Here is a 24,192-nt window from a genome sequence, read left to right as displayed (position 1 = left end):
TCCGCATTGTCCCCGTGTCACATCCCGGTGCCACCTCTTCGCCGTATCGTGTCGCATCCATCCTCGCGCCATCCACGTCACCTCTCCGCCGTGTCCCCACGTTGTCCCCCGTCCCGCGTGACGTCCTCGTGCCACCTCCGTGCCACACGCCCTTGTCTCTTGCGCCGTGTCATCTCCGTGCCACCTCCACATTGTCCTCGTGCCATGTCCCCCATGTCCCCAACGCGTCATCGTCCAGCCCGTCACATCCCCGTGTCACCTCTGTGTCCCCAACCCTGTGTCACATCCCCGAGCTGTGGTCCCCGGGTCACGTCCCCGCGCCGTGTCCTCGTGTCACATCCCTGGGTCACATCCCTGCATCGTGTCCTCGTGTCACGTCCCCGCGCCGTGTCCTCGTGTCACATCCCTGGGTCACATCCCTGCACCGTGTCCTCATGTCACATCCCTGCGCCGTGTCCTCGTGTCACATCCCTGGGTCACATCCCTGCATCGTGTCCTCGTGTCACGTCCCCGCGCCGTGTCCTCGTGTCGTGTCCTCGTGTCACATGCCTGGGTCACATCCCTGCATCGTGTCCTCGTGTCACGTCCCCGTGTCACATCCCCGGGTCACATCCGGCTGTGCCGCGTCCGTGTCGTGTCCCCACGTGTCACGTCCCCGGGTCACATCCCCGCGTGTCACGTCCCTGCACCGTGTCCCCGGGTCCCGTCCTGGTGCCACATCCGTGTCCCCCACAGCCGTGTCCTGTCCCCGCTGTTGTCCCCACAGGGAACAGCCCCGAGCTCGGAGGCCGAGGAGCTGCTGGCCCTGGGGAAACTGAGGCACAGGCCACCCTGGCGGGGACGGGGAGGGGACACGGGCATCCCCCTGGCCCAGCACCATGAGAGGGGTGGGGACAGCAGGAGGGGACACGCTGGGATGTGCTGGGACACACCGAGATCCACGAGGACGCGTCGGGACATAGTGGGACACACCGGGACAGCGCCAGGATGTCCCGGGACGCACTGGGGTGTACTGGGACGGGGAGCGACGTGTCGTCAAACATCAGGACACGCTGGGGACACGGGACAGACCTGGGACACGTGGGGACACGTGAGGATGTCCAGGGACATCCTGGGACACGTGGGGACAGATCGAGACGTCCTGGGACGTGTGGGGACACACGAGGATGTCCAGGGACATCCTGGGACACGTGGGGACAGATCGAGACGTCCTGGGACGTGTGGGGACACACGAGGATGTCCAGGGACACACAGGGACACATGGGGACAGATCAAGATGTCCTGGGACATCCTGGGACACGTGGGGACACGTGAGGATGTCCAGGGACACACAGGGACACATGGGGACACACGAGGATGTCCAGGGACATCCTGGGACGTGTGGGGACACACGAGGATGTCCAGGGACACACAGGGACACACGGGGACAGATCAAGATGTCCTGGGATACACAGGGACAGACCAGGACACCCTGGGACATCCTGGGACATGTAGGGACAGACCAGGACACCCTGGGACATGTGGGGACACACGGGGATGTTCAGGGACACACGGGGACACATGGGGACAGACCAGGACACCCTGGGACACGCGGGGACACGGGACAGACCAGGCCGCCCTGGGACAGGTGGGGACACGCGAGGACGTCCTGGGACGCGCCGGGACAGACCAGGACAGCCCGTGACACGTCGCGACACGCCGGGGCGCCCCAGGACGCGCTGGGACACGTGGGGACGCAGCAGGAGACGTTGCGGTGGGTGTCACCGTCCCAGCAGGTGCCACCGTCCCGGCGGGTGTCACCGTCCCGGCGGGCGCCACGGCGGGGGTGTCGGCGGGCGCTACCTGGTGAAGAAGGGCAGGTGGTGCTGGCTGAGGCCACCGCCCGGGCGAGGGGACTCTGTCTTGGCCATGACGTCCTTGAACCAGGTGGCCACGTCCACCTCCAGCGTCTCGTAGCGCTTGATGAAGTTGTGTTCCTGCAGGGGGCAGGCGTGAGCGGGGGGGACACGGGGACACGGGGACGGGGCGCGGTGTGGGGACACGGGGGGCAGGACGCAGGTATGGGCACAAGGACACACGTGGGGACACGTATGGGGACATGGGGACACATGGAGATGGACACGGGGGTCAGGACACGGGTATGGGAACAAGGATGTGGGTGTGGGGACACGTATGGGGACATGGGGACACAAGGGCAGGGACACGGGGAGATGGACACGGGGGTCAGGACACAGATACGGGCACAAGGACACACATGGGGACACTTATGGGGACATGGGGACACAAGGGCAGGGACACGGGGAGATAGACACGGGGGTCAGGACACGGGTATGGGCAGCAGAACACAGGTGGGGACACGTATGGGGACATGGGGACACAAGGAGATGGACACGGATATGGGCACAAGGACACACGTGGGGACACGTATGGGGACATGGGGACACAAGGAGATGGACACGGGGATATGGACATGGGGGTCAGGACATGGATATGGGCACAAGGACACATGTGGGGACATACGGGGACATGAGGACACAAGGAGATGGCCACAGATATGGGCACAAGGACATGGATGTGGGGACACGTACGGGGACATGGGGACACAAGGGCAGGGTCACGGGGAGATGGACACGAGGGTCGGGACAGGGGGACAAGGACATGGGTGTGGGGACAAGGATGGGGACACAAGAACAGGGACACAGGGAGATGGACACGGGGGTCAGGACATGGATATGGGCACAAGGACACATGTGGGGACACGTATGGGGACATGGGGACACAAGGAGATGGACACGGGGGTCAGGACACGGGTATGGGCAGCAGAACACAGGTGGGGACACGTCTGGGGACATGGGGACACAAGGAGATGGACACGGATATGGGCACAAGGACACACGTGGGGACACGTATGGGGACATGGGGACACAAGGAGATGGACACGGGGGTCAGGACACAGATACGGGCACAAGGACACACATGGGGACACGTATGGGGACATGGGGACACAAGGAGATGGACACAGGGGTCAGGACACAGATACGGGCACAAGGATGTGGGTGTGGGGACATATGGGGACATGGGGACACAAGGGCAGGGACACGGGGAGATGGACACGAGAGTCAGGACACAGATATGGCCACAAGGACACACGTGGGGACACGTATGGGGACATGGGGACACAAGGAGATGGACACGGGGAGATGGACACGGGGGTTGGGACACGGACACAAGGAGCAGGACACACACGTGGGGACGTATATGAGGACAGGGGGACAAGGATGGGGACACAAGGACAGGGACATGGGGAGATAGACACGAATGTGGGGACACAGATATGGGCACAAGGACACGGGTATGGGGACAAGGATGGGGACACAGGGACAGGGATGGGGACATGGGGACAGACACATGGGCACCAGGACACAGATAGAGGGACATAGGGACACGAATGGGGACATGGGGACACAGACATGGGCAGCAGGACACAGATATGGGGACAGGGGAACAGGGATGGGGACATGGGGACAGACACATGGGCACCAGGACACAGATAGAGGGACATGGGGACACGAATGGGGACATGGGGACACAGACATGGGCAGCAGGACACAGATATGGGGACAGGGCTGGGGACAGGGAGGCCAAACCCCCCCGGGGCCAACAGGTGCCACGTGCGCATCCCGGGGCCCCTCCCTGGGGACACGTGTGACAATGACACCGCGGGGACCCACCAGTAACTTGTTGTACTTTGGTCTCTTCCTGTGGTCCTTGGTGAGGCTGCGGGAGAGCAGGGGGGGGTCAGCGGCGCGGGGACACCCTGGGGACACCCTGGGGACACCGCGGGCCGTGTCCCCAGCCGGGGGTGGCCCTGTCACCCACCAGTCCCTGACGAAGGCCTGGAAGTCCCCGGAGAAGCCCATGGCGGGGGGCAGCAGGGGGGGGTCCTCCTGCAGCACCTTCGTCAGCACCTCGAAATCCGTCTTGCAGTTCTGGTACGGGAACTGCCCCGTGGCCAGCTCCACCTGGGGACATGGGGACAATGGGGACACCATGGGGACAATGGGGACACCCAGGGAACTGCCCCGTGGCCAGCTCCACCTGGGGACATGGGGACAATGGGGACACCATGGGGACAATGGGGACACCCAGGGAACTGCCCCGTGGCCAGCTCCACCTGGGGACATGGGGACAATGGGGACACCATGGGGACAATGGGGACACCCAGGGAACTGCCCCGTGGCCAGCTCCACCTGGGGACATGGGGACAATGGGGACACCATGGGGACAATGGGGACATGGGGACACCATGGGGACACACAGGGAACTGCCCCATGGCCAGCTCCACCTGGGGACATGGGGACAATGGGGGCATGGGGACACCATGGGGACACACAGGGAACTGCCCCGTGGCAGCTCCACCTGGGGACATGGGGACAATGGGAACACCATGGGGACAATGGGGACACCATGGGGACAATGGGGACACACAGGGAACTGCCCCGTGCCAGCTCCGCCTGAGGACATGGGGACAATGGGGACACCATGGGGACAATGGGGACACACAGGGAACTGCCCTGTGGCCAGCTCCACCTGGGGACATGGGGACAATGGGAGCATGGGGACAATGGGAACACCATGGGGACAATGGGAACACCATGGGGACAATGGGGACTGCCCTGTGGCCAGCTCCACCTGGGGACATGGGGACAATGGGGACACCATGGGGACAATGGGGACATGGGGACACCATGGGGACACACAGGAAACTGCCCCATGGCCAGCTCCACTTGGGGACATGGGGACAATGGGGGCATGGGGACAATGGGGGCACTGGGGGCACACAGGGAACTGCCCTGTGGCAGCTCCACTTGGGGACATGGGGACAATGGGGACACTGGGGACACACAGGGAACTGCCCCCTGGCAGCTCCACTTGGGGACATGGGGACAATGGGGACACCATGGGGACAATGGGGACACCATGGGGACACACAGGGAACTGCCCTGTGGCAGGTCCACCTGGGGACATAGGGACAATGGGGACAATGGGGACACCAGGGGGACACTGGGGACACACAGGGAACTGCCCCCTGGCAGCTCCAGCTGGGGACATGGGGACAGACATGGCCACCAGGACACAGATGCAGGGACTCTGGGACAGGGACGGGGACTTGGGGACACAGACATGGGCACGAGGACACAGATACAAAGGGCCACGTTTGGGCCACGTTTGGGCCAGGGTGGGGATGTGTTTGGGACATGGGGGGGGACCCAGGAAATTGTTGGGGACCCAGGGACGAGTTTGGGCCACGTTTGGGACCCAGGGAGGCGGTGGGGGTGTGGGGGGGACACAGCGGGGTCGTGCTGGGGACACTTGGGGACACTGGGGGACACTTGCGGCCGGCTCACCAGGGAGATGCCGAGGCTCCAGACGTCGGCGCGGATGTCGTAGTCGGGCTTGGTGGGGTCGGGGGGGTCGATGCGCTCGGGCTGGGGGGGACAGGGGGGCTGTGGGACACTGCGGGGGACACTGGGGGGGCAGGACCCCCAGCACCGACCTTTGGGGAGTTCCCCCCCCCACCCCAGCTCACGGCCATGTTGGTGACACAGCCCCCTGTGCCCCCCCCAGACCCCCCTGTGCCCCCCCCAACTCACAGCCACGTACACGCTGCTGTGGGTCGTGCCCTTGGACTTGAGCAGGCGGCCGCTGATGTACCGGACCCCCCGTGTACCCCCCGAACAACCGCCTCGCGCCCCCCCCCTCACTCACAGCCCCGCTGTGTGTCCCCCCTGTGCCCCCCCTCACTCACAGGCCCCCTGTGTGTCCCCCCCCACCTCACTCACAGCCCCCCCAAGTGCCCCCCCGGTTACTCACGGCCACGTAGGCGGCGCTGCGGGTCTCGACCTTGAACTTGACCAGGTGGCCGCTGATGTACCAGACCCTCCGTGTACCCCCAAAACAACCCCCCCGTGCCCCCCCCCCTCACTCACAGCCCCCCCCCAGGTGCCCTCCCATTTACTCACGGCCACGTAGGCGGCGCAACCAACACTGCGGGTCTCGACCTTGAACTTGACCGGGTGGCCGCTGATGTACCAGATGCCCCATGTACCCCCTGTGTACCCCACAAACAGCCCCCCCATGTCCCCCCTGTGCCCCCCGCCCCCCACAGGCCCCTTGTGTGTCCTCCCCGTGCCCCCCCCCACTCACAGCCCCCCCGGGTGCCCCCCCCCGGTTACTCACGGCCATGTAGGCGGCGCAGCGGGTCTTGGCCTTGAACTTGACCAGGTGGCCGCTGATGTACCAGATGCCCTGTGTACCCCCTGTGTACCCCCACAAACAGCCCCCCCCTCACTCACAGGCCCCCTGTGTGTCCCCCCCCCTCACTCACAGCCCCCCCAAGTGCCCCCCCGGTTACTCACGGCCACGTAGGCGGCGCTGCGGGTCTCGACCTTGAACTTGACCAGGTGGCCGCTGATGTACCAGACCCTCCGTGTACCCCCAAAACAACCCCCCCCGTGCCCCCCCCCCACTCACAGCCCCCCCAGGTGCCCCGCCCCGGTCACTCACGGCCATGTAGGCGGCGCAGCCGGCGCTGTGGGTCTTGGCCTTGAACTTGACCAGGTGGCCGCTGATGTACCAGATGCCCCATGTACCCCCTGTGTACCGCCACAAACAGCCCCTCCATGTCCCCCCTGTGCCCCCCCCGCCTCACAGGCCCCTTGTGTGTCCTCCCCGTGCCCCCCCTCACTCACAGCCCCCCCATTTACTCACAGCCATGTAGGCGGCACAACCAACGCTGTGGGTCTTGGCCTTGAACTTGACCAGGCGGGCACTGATGTACCAGACCATGTACCCCCAAAACAACCCCCCCATGCCCCCCCCTCACTCACAGACCCCCGGGTGCCCCCCCCCGGTTACTCACGGCCATGTAGGCGGCGCAGCCGGCACTGCGGGTCTTGGCCTTGGAGTCGACCAGGCGGCCGCTGATGCCGAAGTCGCAGAGCTTGACCTGTCCCCGCTCGTCCAGGAGGATGTTGGAGGGTTTCACGTCGCGGTGGATCACCCCGTGCTTCTCCTTCAGGTACAACAGCGCCTTCACGATCTGCGGGGGGGGGGGGACGCGTCAGCCTTGGGACCCCCCCGCGGTGTCCCCGGCGTCCCCGGGTGTCCCCCCGCTCACCGCCACCGTCATCTTGCCCAGGATGCGCTCGGGGATGGGCCCCTGGATCCGCTTCTTGAGCTTCTCGGCGCAGGTGCCCATGAGCTCCATGGCGATGAAAACGTCGGTCTGCGGGGGGGCAAGGGGGGGTCAGGGCTGCTGGGGACACTGGGGACACGTTCCCACCACGGCTGGGGCCACGGGGACGACACAGGGGGGACGACGGCTGGGGCTGGGCTGGGGAGGCCCGTGGCCATGGCCAGACCTGGGGGGGCTGCATCCTGATCTGGGGGGGCACATACACACCTGGGGGGGGCTGTATCCTGGTCTGGGGGGGGCCACATACACACCTGGGGGGGCTGTGTCCTGATCTGGGGGGGCACATACAGACCCGGGGGGGCTGTGTCCTGATCTGGGGGGCCACATACAGACCTGGGGGGGCTGTGTCCTGATCTGGGGGGCCACATACATACCTGGGGGGCTGTATCCTGGTCTGGGGGGGGCCACATACACACCTGGGGGGGCACATATACACCTGGGGGGCTGTATCCTGGTCTGGGGGGGGCCACATACACACCTGGGGGGGCTGTGTCCTGATCTGGGGGGCCACATACAGACCCGGGGGGAGCTGTATCCTGGTCTGGGGGGGGCACATACAGACCTGGGGGGCTGTATCCTGGTCTGGGGGGGCACATACACACCTGGGGGGGCTGTGTCCTGATCTGGGGGGGCACATACAGACCTGGAGGGACTGTATCCTGATTTTGGGGGGGGGCATATCCTGATCTGGGGGGGCCATGGATGGATCCAGACCCTGGGGGGGCCATATCCTGGTCTGGGGGGGCCATGGATGGATCCAGACCCTGGGGGGGCCATATCCTGATCTGGGGGGGCACATACAGACCTGGGGGGGCTGTATCCTGATCTGGGGGGGCCCACGGCCACATACACACCTTGGGGGAGGAGTGTATGACCATATCCCAACCTGGGGGGTCCCCACAACCCTCTCCAGCCCCTGGGGGGCCCCGCGGTTGTATCCAGCGCCCGGGGGGGCCCCGGGGGGCTCACGTTGGTGATGAAGGTGCCGAAGCACTGCACGATGTAGGGGCAGTCGTGGCTCTTGAGCACCACGTCCAGGTCCATCAGGATGCGCTTGTTCTCCTCCCGGTTCCCCGAGCGCCGCATTTGCTGTTGCGGGGGGACACACACAAAGGGGGGGGGCTGAGAGAGGGGGGACACCCTGGGATCGGGGTGGGGGGGGAGTTGGGGTGTCTCTGGGCGGGGGTCCCCACCTTGACGGCGATGACGTGGCCGGTCTTGCGGAAGCGCATCTTCCAGACCTGCCCGCAGGTGCCGCTGCCGATCTCCCCCAGGTTCTCCAGGTCGTTGATCTCCGCCTGGTAGCGCTGGGGGGGGAAATGGGGGGTGAGGGTCCCTCGGGTCCCCCACCCGGGTCCCCCATGTCCCCCCCGGGTCCCCCATGTCCCCCCTGGGTGCCCCCGCTCACCTGCCCCCCCACGGTCAGGTACCCCGTCTGCTTCATGATCTCCTGCAGCTTCTGGTCGATCTCGATGCTGCGGACAAGGGGGAGAACGGGCCAATCAGGACGGGGCACTGGAGGCTGGGGCCAATCAGCATGGGGCAAAGGAGGGGTGTGGCCAATCAGAATGGGGGTCAGGAGAGAGCCTGGCCAATCAGAATACGGTAAACGGGGTCATGGCAAATCAGGACATGGGGATGGAGAGGCCTGGCGATCGGCATGGGGAGCCCCCAGCCAATCAGAACAGGGCAGGGGCGACTGGCCAATCAGCACCTGTGGGCTCCTGCACATCTGGCCAATCAGAACACAATGAATCTCCTGCCCAGCCAATCAGTGCACATGATCCCCGGGGCTGCTGGCCAATCAGCGCATGAGATTTCCTGAGCTGACAGCCAATCAGTGCAGGTGATCCTGTGCACCTCTGGCCAATCAGCGCACCTGATTCCCCCGGACCTCTGACCAATCAGCACCCAAAAAATCTCCACCTGGCCAATCAGCACACAGCATTCCCTGGACTGTTGGCCAATCAGCGCACATGATCCCCTGGACCTCTGGCCAATCAGCACACAGCATTCCCTGGACCTCTGGCCAATCAGTGCACACAATCCCCTGGACCTCTGGCCAATCAGTGCACACGATCCCCTGGACCTCTGGCCAATCAGTGCACACGATCCCCTGGACCTCTGGCCAATCAGTGGATATGGTTCCCTGGACCTCTGGCCAATGAGTGCATGTGATCCCCTGGACCTCTGGCCAATCAGTGCACACGATCCCCTGGGCTGCCAGCCAATCAGTGTACACTACTCCTCTGGGCTTTTGGCCCATCAGCACAGATCAAATCCCCTGCTTGGCCAATCAGCGCACGTGATCCCCTGAACCTCTGGCCAATCAGCGCACACGATCCCCTGGGCTGCCAGCCCATCAGTGTGTGTGATCCCCCTCCCATCCAGCCAATCAGGGCATGCCAACCCCTCCCAGGACCCCCAGCCAATGAGCAGACACCCAGCCAACCCCCCCCAGGGCCCCCCAGCCAATTAGCACACACCCAGCCAACCCCCCCAGCCATGAGCGAGCGGCCCCGGGCGGCCCGGCCAATGCGGTCTCACCTCTCGACGCTGCGTGGCACCAGGAAGGGTGGGGGGGCAGCCCCAGCATGTGGCGGGCCGCGAGGGGGGGGCGGGTGCGGGGCGGCCTCGGGGAGCGCGGCCCGACCCCCCCTCGCTCACCAGCGGCAGCTGCAGAGCTGGGGAGAGATGCGCGTCAGACACCCCGAAACCGGGGAGACACCCCGAAACGGGGGGGACAGACACCCCGAAACGGGGGGGGAAACATCCTGAAATGGGGGGGGACAGACACCCTGAATGGGGGGGACAGACACCCTGAAACAAGGGGGGGAAAGCATCCTGAAATGGGGGGGACAGACACCCCAAAACGGGAGAGACACCCTGAACAGGGGGGGGCAGACACCCTGAAACAAGGGGGGGAACATCCTGAAATGGGGGGGGACAGATGCCCCGAAACGCAGGGAAACACCCGAAATGGGGGGACTGACACCCCGAAATTGGGACACAGACACCCCGAAACGGGGGGACACCCTGAATTGGGGGGGAGACACCTCGAAACGGGGGGGACTGACACCCCGAAATGGGGACACCCTGAAATGGGGGGAGACACCCCGAAACGGGGGGGACAGACACCCTGAAACTGGGGGACACTGACACCCCGAAATGGGGGGGAGATGTGTCAGACACCCCGAAATGGGGGGGACAGACACCCCAGAATGGGGGAGAGACGCATCAGACACCAAAACTGAGGGGTCAGAGAGACCCGTCAGACCCCCTCGAAATGGGGGGCACACATGGCAGAGCCCCAAAAATGGGGGGACACACAGACACCCCAAAATGGGGGGGCACGCATGGCAAAGCCCCAAAAATGGGGGCTCAGAGAGACCCGTCGACCCCCCAGTATGGGGAGAAACACACGTCAGAGCCCCTGAAATGGGGGGGACACACATGGCAGAGCCCCAAAAGGGGGGGACACACATCAGCCCCCCCCCCCCAAATTGGGGGGACATGGCAGACCCCAGAAATGGAGGGGACCCATCAGACTCCCCCCAAAATGGGGGGGGGGGGGGCACACAGACCCGTCAGCCCCCCCACAGCACCCCCAGGGATGTCCCATTTGGGCCCTGCCTGCCCCATTTCGGCTCGGCCTCATTTTGCCCGTTTCTGCCCCATTTTACCTGTTTCTGCCCCATTTTGCCCATTCCTGCCCCACTGCCCCCCCCCCCCCAGCCCCATTTGGACCATTCCTGCCCCATTTTCTCCCCATTCCCCCCCCAGCCCCATTTGGACCATTCCTGCCCCATTCCCCCCCAGCCCCATTTGGACCATTCCTGCCCCATTGCCCCCCAGCCCCATTCAGACCATTCCTGCCCCATTTTCTCCCCATTCCCCCCCCAGCCCCATTTGGACCATTCCTGCCCCATTGCCCCCCCAGCCCCATTTGGACCATTCCTGCCCCATTGCCCCCCCAGCCCCATTCAGACCATTCCTGCCCCATTTTCACCCCATTCCCCCCCCATGCCGCGCCACGGCCGCATGCGGGGCCGGGCCGGGGGCCACACGCCATGCGACAGGCAGGACAGCCAAGGTTGGGGGGGGGGGACAGGGACATTCAGGGGACATTCTGGGGGGGGGGACACACACACAGACACACAGGGTGAGTCGGGGCGGGGGGGGAAGCCGCCGGGGAAAAAGGGAAACTGAGGCACGGGTGGTTTAGGATGTGCTGGGGGGGGTTGAAACTTAGCGGGGGGACACACGGGGATGTCCCCAAGGAAGGGGACAAGGGGGGGTCAGCGAGTGGCGGGGGAGCGTTAGAGTGGGGGGGCCCAAGCGGCGGCGAGATGTGGAGGTACCTGCTCGCTGGGACGGAGCGGGAGCGGGGCTTAGGGTGATGACGATAACTGGAGGGGGGGGGGGGGGCGGGGCGAGGGGGGGGAGGAAAATAAAAAAAAAAGTGGGGGGGAAACAAAAAAAATGGGGGGGAAACAAAAAAAAACGGGGGGGGAAAATGAGGGAGGAAAAAAAAAAAAAAAAGGAAAAAAAATAAAAAGAAAGAAAACACCATAAATCACAATAGGAACAAACTGGTGGCGCCAGGGCGGGGGGGGGAACCAGAATGAACTTAAATTGGGGGGGTGGGAGGGGAAAGGGGGGAAGGGGTGGGGGATAAGGGGGGCTGCCCAGTGGCTCCGACACCCCCGGCCCGGAAATCGGCGTTTTCAGCCCGTAAAATTGGAGGGGAACCGCTGGGAAATCTTGGGGGGGCCCGTGTGTCCCCCCCCAATTAACTCCTACCTGGTAGGGGGGGGGGGGTTAGTGTGTCGTCCCCCCCCCCAAATGGCTCCTCAGGGTGATAATTGCAGTGGTGACCCCCCCACCCCACACCCCAAATAACCCCCCTCGCACCCCCAAATGTTCCCAGTACAGCCCCAGTGCCCCCAGTAAACCTGGCGCCCCCCCCATTTCACCCAGTAAAAGCCTCGTGCCCCCCAAACCCCACCCCAGGTCCCCCCCAAATAACGCCCCCCCCGCCACGTTTCACCCCATATAACCTCAAGGGCCCCCCCAGCATCGCTCCAGTCCCAGAACAGCCCCCCAAGGGCCCCCCCAGCACCTCAACTGCCCCAACACCCCAAAACCAGCTCTAACTACCCCCCAATACCCCCAAACCAGCCCAAACTCCCCCTAAATAGCCCCAAACCAGCTCAAACTCCCCCTAAACCAGCCCAAACTCCCCCTAAATACCCCCAAACCAGCCCAAACTACCCCTAAATACCCCTAAACCAGCCCAAACTACCACCAGAAAGCCCTAAACCAGCCTCAACTGCCCCCAAATACCCCTAAATCAGCCCTAAACTGCCCCCAAACTTCCCCCAGAGCACCCAGATACCCCTAGACCAGCCCAAACTCCCCCCTAAATACCCCTAAACCAGCCCAAACTACCCCTAAACCAGCCCAAACTCCTCCTAAATACCCCTAAACCAGCCTCAACTGCCCCCAAATACCCCTAAACCAGCCCAAACTCGCCCTAAATAGCCCCAAACCAGCCCAAACTCCTCCTAAATACCCCTAAACCAGCCCAAACGACCCCTAAACCAGCCCAAACTATTCCTAAATACCCCCAAACCAGGCCAACCTCCCCCTAAATACCCCTAAACCAACCCAAACTCCCCCTAAACCAGCCCGAACTCCCCCTAAATACCCCTAAACCAGCCCAAACTCCCCCCAAACCAGCCCAAACTCGCCCTAAACCAGCCCAAACTCCCCCCCCCCCCACCTTTAAGCCAGCTCTAACTGCCCCCGACGCCCCCGAACCAGCCGCTGATGCCCCCGCACCCCCAAGCCGCCCCTCTCCCCCCCCTCCCGGTGACCCTCGGCCTCCCCCCCCCCACAACCCCCTCACTAAACCCCCAACAACGCGGGTCCCCCCCCCCAGGCTCCTCAGGCGGCCGGGCCTGGGGCCTGTCCCCATCCCCGCTCCCCTCAGGCGCCGCCTTACTGGGCCGGGCCCGGGCCGGGCTGATGTCGAGGTTGAGGTCGATGCGGCGGCGGGCCTCCCGGTTCTCCTGCTTGAGCTTGGCCTCCAGCCGGGACAGTTTCTGCTCCAGCGAGGACGCCGCCATCTTCCCCCGCTCCTCCCGCCGCCGCCGCGCAGCCAGAATGCACAAACACGGCGCTGCGCATGCGCGGCCTGACCCCGCCGGGCCGCCGTCCGTCCGCCCGCCCGCGAACTGGAAGCGGGGGGGGGGTTTTGTGAGCGCCGCCGGCCGCCGTAGTGCCCGCGAACTGGAAGAGGGGGGGTTTTGTGGGCGCCGCCGGCCGCCGTAGTGCCCGCGAACTGGAAGCGGGGGGGGGTTTTATGAGCGCCGCCGGCCGCCGTAGTGCCCGCGAACTGGAAGAGGGGGGGGTTTTGTGAGCGCCGCCGGCCGCCGTAGTGCCCGCGAACGGGAAGAGGGGGGGTTTTGTGAGCGCCGCCGGCCGCCGTAGTGCCCGCGCGTGGGGGGGGGCGGGGTGTGGGGGCTGGGGGGTTTGTGGAATTACAGAATTAATCATAAAGTTATCGAGTTATAGAGTTATAGAGTTATAGAGCTATAGATTTATAGAGCTATAGAGTTATAGAGCTATAGAGTTATAGAGTGTCAGGGATTGGGAGGGACCGGGCGTGCGGGAGTGTAGGTTTAGAGAATTATAGGTTTACAGATTTATAGAATTATAGATTAATAGATTTATGAATTTATAGAATTATACATTTATAGAATTATAGATTTATAGAATGTCAGGGATTGGGAGGGACCGGGCATGTGGAAGTGTAGGTTTAGAGAATTGTGCAGTTGTAGATTGATAGAATCATAGATTTATAGAATTATAGAATTATACAATTATAGGTTTATAGATTTATAGAATTATACAATTATAGATTTATAGAATTATAGAACTATAGAATGTTGGGGATTGGGAGGGACCGAGTGTGTGGAATTGTAGATTTATAGAATTATAGGTTTACAGATTTATAGAATTATAGATTTATAGGTTTACAGAACTATAGATTTACGGATTTATACAATTATAGATTTATAGAGTTACAGATTTATACAATTATAGAATTATACATTTATAGAATTATAAAATTATAGATTTATAGAATTGTAGAATTATAGATTTATAGAATTATAGAATGTTAGGGATTGGGAGGGACCAACCGTATAGAATTATAGATTTGTAGAATTATGGATTTGTAGAATTACAGATTTATAGAATTATAGAATCACAGAATGTCAGGGATTGGGAGGGACCGACCTTATAGAATCATAGAATTATAGATTTATAGAATATCAGGGATTGGGAGGGACCAACCATATAAAATCATAGAATCATTGATTTATAGAATGTCAGGGGTTGGAAGGGACCGACTATATGGAATTATAGAATCATAGATTTATAGAAGCACAGAATGTTAGGGATTGGGAGGGACCAACCTTATAAAATTATAGATTTATAGAATTATAAAATGTCAGGGATTGGGAGAGACTGACTGTATAGAATCATGGAATTATAGAATGTCAGGGATTGGGAGGGACCGACCTTACAGAATCAGAGAATAATAGAATTATAGAATCACGGAATCGATGTCGGGGTTGGAAGGGAGCTCGGCAGCTCATCCAGCCCGATCCCTGATGAGGTTACACAGAACCAGGCGGGTTGGAATGATCCAGAGGAGGAGACTCCACAGCCTCCCTGGGCAGCCTGGGCCGGGCTCTGGCACCCTCGCCGGGAAGAAGTTTCTTCCCATCTTGAAGCGGAACCTCCTGTGTTCCAGTTTGCACCCGTTGCCCCTTGTCCTGTCGCTGTTGTCACCAACAGCTCCATCCTCCTGACGCTCCCCCTTTCCATATTGACAACCATTAATGTCACCCCTCAGTCTCCTCTTCTCCAGCTCAGAGCCCCAGCTCCTCAGCCGTTCCCACACGGGAGCTGCTCCACTCCCTCCAGCAGAGGAGCCCCCCCCGCCCCGGGGACCCCCCCTGCGGACCCCCCCGCTCCCCATAACACCCCCAAACACCCAACCCCCCCACCAGGGGTGTGGGGGGGGGGGGGCATCACCCCCTGCCCCCCCAAAGTGCCCCCATCACCCCCAAAGACCCCCCCCCCTACATTGTGGGGGGGGTTTATATTTTTTCTCTACTTTTGTGGGTTTTTTCCAATTTTATTTAAAAAAACCCCAAAACGAGCCAGGCCCGGGGAAGGGGGGAGGGGCACAGACCATGATGGGGGGGGGGGGGGAGGAGGGCAGGACCCCCCCCTCGTGGCAAAATTGGGGGGGGGGGGGTGCACCCCAATTTGGGTAAATGGGGTGGGGGGGCACAGGCTGGGGCAGGTTAAAACATATCTGGGCAGCGCCCCCCAACCCGACCCCTCCCTCCCCATAAAAATCCCCCCCCTCGAAGAAAAGGGAGGGCCCCCCCCCCTTTAAAAAGGGGTTCCCCCCCAAAAAAGGGTGACCCCCCCAAAAAAAGGGTGATCCCCCCAAAAGTGGGTAACCCCCCAAAGAGGGCAAACCGCCCCCCCCAAAGAGAGGGGCCATCCACCAAAAGGAGACCCCCCCCCAAAAGAGGGTGACCCCCCCCAAAAGAGGGTGGACCCCCAAAAAAGACACCCCCTAAAAGAGAGGTGACCCCCCCCAAAAGAGGGGGTGGCCCCCAAAAGAGAGTACCCCCTCAAAGAGAGGGGGCAGGCCCCCAGAAGAGGGGGTGACCCCCCAAAAGAGACCCCCCCCAAAGAGAGGGTGACCCCCCCCTCAAAAAGAGGGGGTGCCCCCCTCCCTCACCCCCAACCACCCCCCACAGTCTCTCTGCGCAGCAGCCGGGGGGTCGCAGCCGTTCCCCACTTTGGGGTGTGGGGTGGGGGAGCCCTCCCGGATACCGGGGTGTCCCCCCCCCCGGATTTTGGGGGTGTCCCCCCCCGGATTTTGGGGGTGCTGTCAGGCGGGGAAGGGCTCCGGGGGGGGCTCGTCCTCCTGGAAGTGGCTGCGCTGCAGCAGCTTCACGTGGTACTCGTAGATCTTGAGCGCGGGGCCCAGGCGGATGGACAGACCCGTCAGCACGTCCGCCCGCTGCATCAGCAGCAGAGACTTCCCGTCGATCTCCTGGGGGGGGGACGGGACGGTCAGAGTCGGGGGGGGGTCCTGGGACACCCCCCCGGGACAAGGGGACACCTCGGAGAATGGGGGGACACAGGGAATGGGGGGGACACCCAGGACAGAGACCGCGGTCAAGACGTCAACGCGCTGCATTAACAGCAGAGACTTCCCATTGATGTTTGGGGGGGACACACGGATTGGGGGGGAGACAGGGACTGGGGGGGACACCCACAGACTGGGGGGGGCTCTTGGGGACACCCCCCGGGACAAGGGGACACCTCAGAGAATTGGGGGACACCCAGGACAGAGACCACGGTGAAGACGTCAACGCGCTGCATTAACAGCGGAGACTTCCCATTGATGTTTGGGGGGGACACACGCATTGGGGGGGACACACGGATTGGGGGGGGCTCTTGGGGACACCCCCTGGGACAAGGGGACACCTCGGAGAATGGGGGGACGCAGGGAATGAGGGGGACACCCAGGACAGAGACCACGGTGAAGACGTCAACGCGCTGCATTAACAGCGGAGACTTCCCATTGATGTTTGGGGGGGACACACGGATTGGGGGGACACAGGGACTGGGGGGGGACACCCACAGACTGGGGGGGGCTCTTGGGGACACCCCCCGGGACAAGGGGACACCTCAGAGAATTGGGGGACACCCAGGACAGAGACCACGGTGAAGATGTCAACGCGCTGCATTAACAGCGGAGACTTCCCATTGATGTTTGGGGGGGACACACGCATTGGGGGGGACACAGGGACTGGGGGGGGACACCCACAGACTGGGGGGGGCTCTTGGGGACACCCCCCGGGACAAGGGGACACCTCAGAGAATTGGGGGACACCCAGGACAGAGACCACGGTCAAGACGTCAACGCGCTGCATTAACAGCGGAGACTTCCCATTGATGTTTGGGGGGGACACACGGATTGGGGGGGGCTCTTGGGGACACCCCCGGGGGACAGAGGGGACACGGGGGGGTGACAGGGGACACACCTGCTCCTGGAAGGCAGTGGCCTGCTCGGGGAACCCGGCCTCGGTGAAATAATCCACCACGTCCCGCACCGACCACTCCACCGGGTCCGACGCCTTCTCCTTCCTCCTGGGGACAGGGGACGGTGACACCGGGGGGGACGGTGACACCGGGGGGGACACGGTGACACTGGGGGGGGGACATGGTGACTCACGCGCAGCCGAAGGGGGTCCCGTCGGCCGCCTGTGGCCCCGGCCGGCCTGGGGACAGTGGCACTGAGGGCTCGGCCCCCGCCAGCGCTGGGGACACTGCGGGGACACGGGGGGGTCAAACTGGGGCCCCCGAACTGTCCCCAAGTCCCTGAATCCCCCACAAACTGTCCCTGAGCCCCCCAAAACTGTCCCCAAGTTCCTGTGTCCCCCAAACCGTCCCCAAGTCCCAAACTGTCCCCAAGTCTCTGAGCCCCCCAAAACTGTCCCCAAGTTCCTGTGTCCCCAAAACTGTCCCCAAATCTCCCCAAAACTGTCCCCAAGTTCCTGTGTCCCCAAGTCCCACAAACTGTCCCCAAGTTCCTGTTTCCCCCCAAACTGTCCTCAAGTCCCTGAGCCCCCCAAAACTGTCCCCAAGTCCCTGAGCCCCCCATGTCCCCCCAACTGTCCCCTGTGCCCTGAGCCCCCAAGCTGCTCCCAATACCCCCAAACTGCCCCCCCCCGACCCTGAGCCCCCCAACACCCCAAACTGCCCCATGCTGGGAACCCCCAAAGTGCCCCCCAACTGCCCCCCATTAATGCCCCCCCGAACCCCAAACTGCCCCCCCTTAGCTCCCCAACTGGCCCCACACACCCTGACCCCCCCAACTGCCCCCAGTGCCCCATAACAACCCCCCAGCATCCCATAAATACCCCCCAGCACCCCAAACTGCCCCCCCTTGGCCCCCCAACTGCCCCCAGTGCCCCATAACTACTGCCCACCACCCCATAAATACGCCTCCCAGAGCACCAAACTGCCCCCCCCTGGCGCCACAACTGCCCCCAGTGCCCCATAACTACCCCCCAGCACCCCATAAATACCCCCCCAGGACCCCCAACTGCCTCCACACACCCTGACCCCCCCCAACTGCCCCCCAGCCTGCCCCATAACTACTCCCCCAGCACCCCATAAATACCCCTCAGAACCCCAAACTGCCCCCGAACTACCCCCCAGCACCCCCCCAAATAACCCCAACCCCCCCCTGCACCCCCTCCCCATGCAGCCCAAGTGCGCCCCCAATTTCCCCCCAGGCGGGGGGGTCACCTGCTCTGTCGGGCTGCCCGAACGCCCCCTCTTTTTTGAGGGGGGCCAGGTGTTGGCAGGCGCTCTCCCCCGGCGAGCAGGCCTTGGGCTGGGGGGGCCGCTCGGGGGGGGGCTGCCCGGGGTGGCGAGGCTGGGGGGGGCCCCCCCGGGTCTCGCCGTTCAGTTGCCGGGGGGCCCCCCCGTCTTCTGAGGCCTCCGAGCCCGTCCCGTCCTCCTCCTCGTCCTCCTCGTCCTCCTCCTCCTCCTCTCGCGCCGTCTCGGTGCCGCCGCGGGGGGGCTGCGAATAAACGGGGGGGGTCACCCCAAAAGTGTGGGGCCTTACCCCGATCTTGCAGAGCCCCCCCCTACATCTCAGACCTACCCCCAAATCTCAGACTCCACTCCCCAAAATCTGGGACCCCCCCTAAATCTCAGGACCCCCTCAAAATCTCAGGACCCCACTCCCCCAAATCTGGGACCCTCCCTAAATCTCAGGACCCCACTCCCCAAAATCTGGGACCGTCCCCTAAATCTCAGACCCCCTCCCCCAAATCTGGGACCCCCCCTAACTCTCAGACCCCACTCCCCGAAATCTGGGACCCCCCCTAAATCTCGGACCCCCCTTCTAAATCTGGGACACTCCACCCCCCCCGCTAAATCCCGGTCTCCTCATCCTCCCTGGTCCCTCATGTCCCCTCGGGGGTCCCCCATTCACTCACACCTCCTGGCCCCTCATGTCCCCTCAGGCATCCCTGCTCTCTCATGTCCCCCCGGTGCCCCCATGTCCCCTCGACCCCCTCAGCTCCCCCGGTGCCCCCGTCCCCTCACAGCCCCTGGCCCCTCATGTCCCCTCAGGCATCCCCGCTCTCTCATGTCCCCCCGGTGCCCCCATGTCCCCTCATGTCCCCCCGGTCCCCTCACACCCCCTGGTCCCTCGTGTCCCTTCATGTCCCCTCAGGCGTTCCTGGTCCCTCATGTCCCCCCGGTGCCCCCATGTCCCCTCGACCCCCTCGGCTCCCCCGGTGCCCCCGTCCCTTCACCCTCCCTGGCCCCTCATGTCCCCCCGATCCCCTCACAGCCCCTGGTCCCTCACGTCCCCTCATGTCCCCTCGATCCCCTCAGCTCCCTGGTCTCCTCACCCTTCCTGGCCCCTCATGTCCCCCCGTCCCCTCACACCCCCTGGTCCCTTGTGTCCCTCCATGTCCCCTCAGGGGTCCCCGGTCCCTCATGTCCCCCCGGTCCCCTCACACCCCCCATCCCCTCACACCCCTTGGTCCCTCACGTCCCCTCATGTCCCCTCGATCCCCTCAGCTCCCCGGTCCCCTCACACCCCCCGTCCCCTCACACCCCTTGGTCCCTCACGTCCCCTCATGTCCCCTCGATCCCCTCAGCTCCCCGGTCCCCTCACACCCCCCGTCCCCTCATGTCCCCCCGGTCCCCTCACACCCCCCGTCCCCTCATGTCCCTCCATGTCCCCTCAGGCATCCCCGCTCCCTCATGTCCCCCCGGTGCCCCCATGTCCCCTCGATCCCCTCAGCTCCCCCGGTGCCCCCGTCCCCTCACACCCCCTGGCCCCTCACGTCCCCTCACGTCCCCCCGGTCCCCTCACACCCCCTGGCCCCTCGAGTCCCCCCGATCCCCCCAGCTCCCCCGTCCCCTCACACCCCCTGGTCCCTCACGGCCCCCCGATCCCCTCAGCTCCCCGATCCCCCCCGCTCCCCCGTCCCCGCTCCCCGCCTCACCTTCCGGGCCCTCCCGCCGGCCGCTCGCCCTCTCTCCGCGCGGGCCATGGCGATGGTGGCGAGCCGGGTGCGCTCCAGCCGCCCCCCGCCGCTCCCTCCGCCGGCGCCGGGCCCCGAGCCGCCGCTCCCGCCGCCGCCGCCGCCGCAGGGCCCGCCCGTGGCTCCCAGCCCGCCGTCGGCCGGCAGCGCCGAGCCCTGCAAGCGGCCGCGGGTCAGGCGGCCGTCGCCGCCGAGATAGCGGGCGGCGTCGCGGAGGCTGACGGGCGGCTCTGCGCGGCGGGCGGGCGGCGGCGGCGGCGGGCGGCGCGGCGGCTGGACGCGGGCGGCGTTGCGGTAGGAGATGCTGCCCTTGTAGCTGACGCGGAGCACGGCGCGCTGCTGGATGAGCTTCTCCAGCTCGGCCCGCGTCCGCTCGGGCTCGGGGCCGTGCCGCCGCCGCACCATGCGGCAGATCCGCTCCAGGTCGGGCCGCGCCTTCCGCGATCGTAACGAATCGATCGTGTCCAGGATCCACTCCTGGTACCGCGGCGCCTCCGGGCCCGGCGGCGGCGGCGGCGGCCCCGCCATGGCCCCCGCCCTCCTCTTCTTCCTCCTCCTCCTCCTCCTCCCTCCGCCCGCCCCGCCGCAGCCCCGCGGCCTCGCACCGGCCGCCGCCGCCCGCCCGCCCGCCCGCGCCTTAAGGAGGAGCCGCCGCCGCCGCCGCGCGCCTTAAGGTGGAGCCGCCCGCTAGCCCGCTCGCCCCGCCCACCCCCGCCGCCAGCCCCGCCCACCCCCGCCACCAGCCCCGCCCACCCCGCCACCAGCCCCGCCCACCGCTGGAAGCCGCGCCCATGCCGGGAGCCACGCCCACCGCTGGAAGCCACGCCCGTGGCGGGGAAAGCCACGCCCATGACGGCGAGCCACGCCCACCGCTGGAAGCCACGCCCGTAGCGGGGAAAGCCACGCCCACATCTGGAAGCCACGCCCATAACGGGGAAGCCACGCCCACCGCTGGAAGCCTCACCATGGCGTGAAAGCCACGCCCACCGCTGGAAGCCACGCCCACCCCCTGAGCCATGGGATCCCCCCCCCCCATTGGGTTGCCCCCAAGAGCCCCCCCCCCCCAATTCTAAGGGCCCCCCCGAGCCCCCATGGGGTCTCCCCACTTTTCTTGGTGCCCCCCACACCCATGGGATCCCCCCCCAGCCCCATGGGGGACCCGAAACCCCCCCAGCGTCCCCCCCCAATTCTGAGGGCCCCCCAAACCCCCAGGAGGTCTCCCCAGTTTCCTTGGAGCTCCCACAGATGTAAGGGCCCCCCAAACCCATGGGATCCCCCCCAGCCCCATGGGGGACCCTAAACCTCCAGGCTGCCCCCCCCCAATTCCAAGGGTCCCCCCTGAACCCCCATGGGGTCTCCCCAGTTTCCTTGGAGCCCCCCCAAACCCACAGGACCCCCCTAATTCCATTGATTCCCCCCAAATTTAGAGCCCCCCGATTCCCTCTATCCCTCTCCCATCAATGCCCCCCCTTTAAGTTTAAGCGCCCCCCCCAATTTTTAAAGTGGTTTTTTAAAAATAAGTAAAGAAATCCATTTATTTTTAAAAATAAATAAAAACTTCATTGGATTCGCCTCAAATACGTTTATTAGGTCGGTGCAAAACTAATCGCGGTTTTAGACTACGAAGCTCAAATCGTCCTAACTCGGCTCAAACGCATCTTTTAAAATCAAAACAGCACATTTTTGCCAACGAGAAATAAACCCGGGATTTGATGGACTCTCGGAAAACGTTTTCTGCGTCCTGCCGGTCGCGGGAACGTTTTCCCAAAGTTCTCGAGACGCTTGAAGGGGCGGCAGCCGGTTGGTGAGAGCTCAAGCGAACACGGCGAATATTCTGAATATTGCCCAATTTGCTCGGGTTTCGAAGCGTTGGTTGCGCGACGTGCGGTCGGGCCTCGAATTGGGCCTTTTCTGCTGAGGTTTTGGTGCATCTCGTACAACCATGGAGCCGTTTTGGTTTAAAGGACCGTCGAGATCGAGTCCAACCATTAAGCGGCGCTAAGACGGCCCCAAGAGCCTCCTCCTTCACCCCTCCGGGGATGGCGGCTCCAGCACTGCCCTGGGCAGCCTGTTCCAACGCCCCACAGCCCTTTGGGGAAGAAATCACCCCAAATTTCCACCCTCAGCCTCCTTCTCCAGCCCCTTCCCCAGCTCCGTTCCCTCCTCTGAACTCGCTGCAGCTCCTCAAGGTTTTTCTTGGCGTGAGGTGATCCCAACAGCCCTGGGGCCGCCATCGGAGCCCTGAGGTGATTCTGGCGCCATTTGGAGCCCTGAGGGGATTCTGGGGCCCCTGGGGCCAACATTTTGTGTTTTGAGGTAATTTTAGTGCCATTTGGAGCCCCGAGGTGATTCTGGTGCCCCTGGGGCCTCCACTTTGTGTTTTGAGGTGGTTTTAGTGCCATTTCGTGTTTCGAGATGATCTTGGTGCCCCTGGTGCCACCGTTTTGAGCCCTGAGGTGATTCTGGCGCCATTTTGAGCCCTGAGGTGATTCTGGTGCCCCTGGGGCCTCCATTTTGTGTTTTGAGGTGGTTTTATGCCGCATGGCCACCGTTTTGAGTCCTAAGATGGTCTTCGTGCCACCATTTGGAGCCCTGAGGTGATTCTGGTGCCCTTGGGGCCGCTACTTTGTGTTTTGAGGTGATTTGGGGCCATTTTGAGTCCTGAGGTGATTTTGGCACCGTTTGGAGCCCTGAGGTGATTCTGGTGCCCCTGGGGCCGCCACTTTGTGTTTTGAGGTGGTTTTAGTGCCATTTCGTGTTTTGAGATGATCTTGGTGCCCCTGGTGCCGCCGTTTTGATCCCTGAGGTGATTTTGGTGCCATTTGGAGCCCTGAGGTGATTCTGGCGCCATTTGGAGCCCTGAGCTGATCTTAGAATCAATTTGGTTGGAAAAGCCCCTCAAGATCATTGAGTCCAACCATTAACCCACACCCCTGAGAACCTCAGCCCTTTCCCTGAATAATTTTTCCTGATTTCCAACCTCAACCTCCCCCGGCGCAACTTGAGGCCACCTTGGTGCCCCCGTGGCCATTTTGAGCCCTGAGGTGATTTGGGTGCTGCCGTTTGGATCCCTGAGGTGATTCTGGCGCCATTTGGATCCTTGAGCTGATTTTAGAACCATTTAGGTTGGAACAGCCCCTCAGGATCATGGAGTCCAACCACAACCCAACCCCGGTACTAAAATATCCCAAAGAACCTCATCTGTTCAACCCTCCAGGGATGGCGGCTCTGAGGTGATTCTGGCGCCATTTGGATCCCTGAGGTGATTCTGGTGCCCCTGGGGCCGCCACTTTGTGTTTTGAGGTGGTTTTAGTGCCATTTCGTGTTTTGAGATGATCTTGGTGCCCCTGGTGCCACCGTTTTGATCCCTGAGGTGATTCTGGCGCCATTTTGAGCCCTGAGGTGATTCTGGCGCCATTTTGACCCTGAGCTGAGGGCCCCAAACCACCCCCAGGACCCACGTTTTTTCCTCCCCGGTGCCCAGCTCAGGTCACCGCCCTGGCCCCGCTGCCCACAGCGCTGGGGACACCAGCTGGTGGCCTCTCGGCCACACGCTGGCTCGCGTTCAGCCGCTGTCAGCCTTTGGTGCCAGCCTGGCTTTGCGAAGCACTTCGAAGGTTCTTCTGGGTCCAACCGCTGAACTGGTTGTCACCGGCTGTCGCAAAAAATCCACTTTTTGTTCGCATCGCAGTCCCATCGAGAAATGGTTCGTTGTTGTGTGGAATAACACAAGGCGACGCTTCAAAATGATGATTT

General features: G+C 63.2%; 2 protein-coding genes across 2 annotated transcripts; both read right to left on the bottom strand.

Moving 5' to 3' along the window:
- Positions 1 to 1,755: 1,755 nt before the first annotated feature.
- MAP2K7 (mitogen-activated protein kinase kinase 7) lies at positions 1,756 to 13,444 on the bottom strand. The gene is given in 13 exon segments (XM_065654939.1): positions 1,756 to 1,976; positions 3,732 to 3,777; positions 3,880 to 4,022; positions 5,409 to 5,489; positions 6,923 to 7,102; positions 7,181 to 7,288; positions 8,228 to 8,347; positions 8,452 to 8,565; positions 8,667 to 8,733; positions 9,806 to 9,895; positions 9,897 to 9,942; positions 11,620 to 11,667; positions 13,266 to 13,444. Coding segments are annotated over 13 exon segments (1,305 nt in total). The 5' UTR covers positions 13,390 to 13,444; the 3' UTR covers positions 1,756 to 1,838.
- Positions 13,445 to 16,087: 2,643 nt separating this feature from the next.
- Positions 16,088 to 21,043, bottom strand: LOC136000912 (sterile alpha motif domain-containing protein 1-like). Its single transcript, XM_065654911.1, has 5 exons — positions 20,398 to 21,043; positions 18,677 to 18,953; positions 17,598 to 17,691; positions 17,407 to 17,512; positions 16,088 to 16,409 (listed from the first exon to the last, which is right to left on the bottom strand). Exons 1-5 carry the CDS (start codon positions 20,962 to 20,964, stop codon positions 16,245 to 16,247), a joined length of 1,209 nt encoding a protein of 402 aa, XP_065510983.1. The 5' UTR covers positions 20,965 to 21,043; the 3' UTR covers positions 16,088 to 16,244.
- Between the last annotated feature and the right edge of the window lie 3,149 nt (positions 21,044 to 24,192).

This window comes from Caloenas nicobarica, chromosome 36 (genome assembly GCF_036013445.1).
Source record: "Caloenas nicobarica isolate bCalNic1 chromosome 36, bCalNic1.hap1, whole genome shotgun sequence".
Classification (NCBI taxonomy): Eukaryota; Metazoa; Chordata; class Aves; order Columbiformes; family Columbidae; genus Caloenas; species Caloenas nicobarica.
Note: the sequence above shows the minus strand (reverse complement) of the source record. Positions and strands in the feature narration are given on the sequence as shown.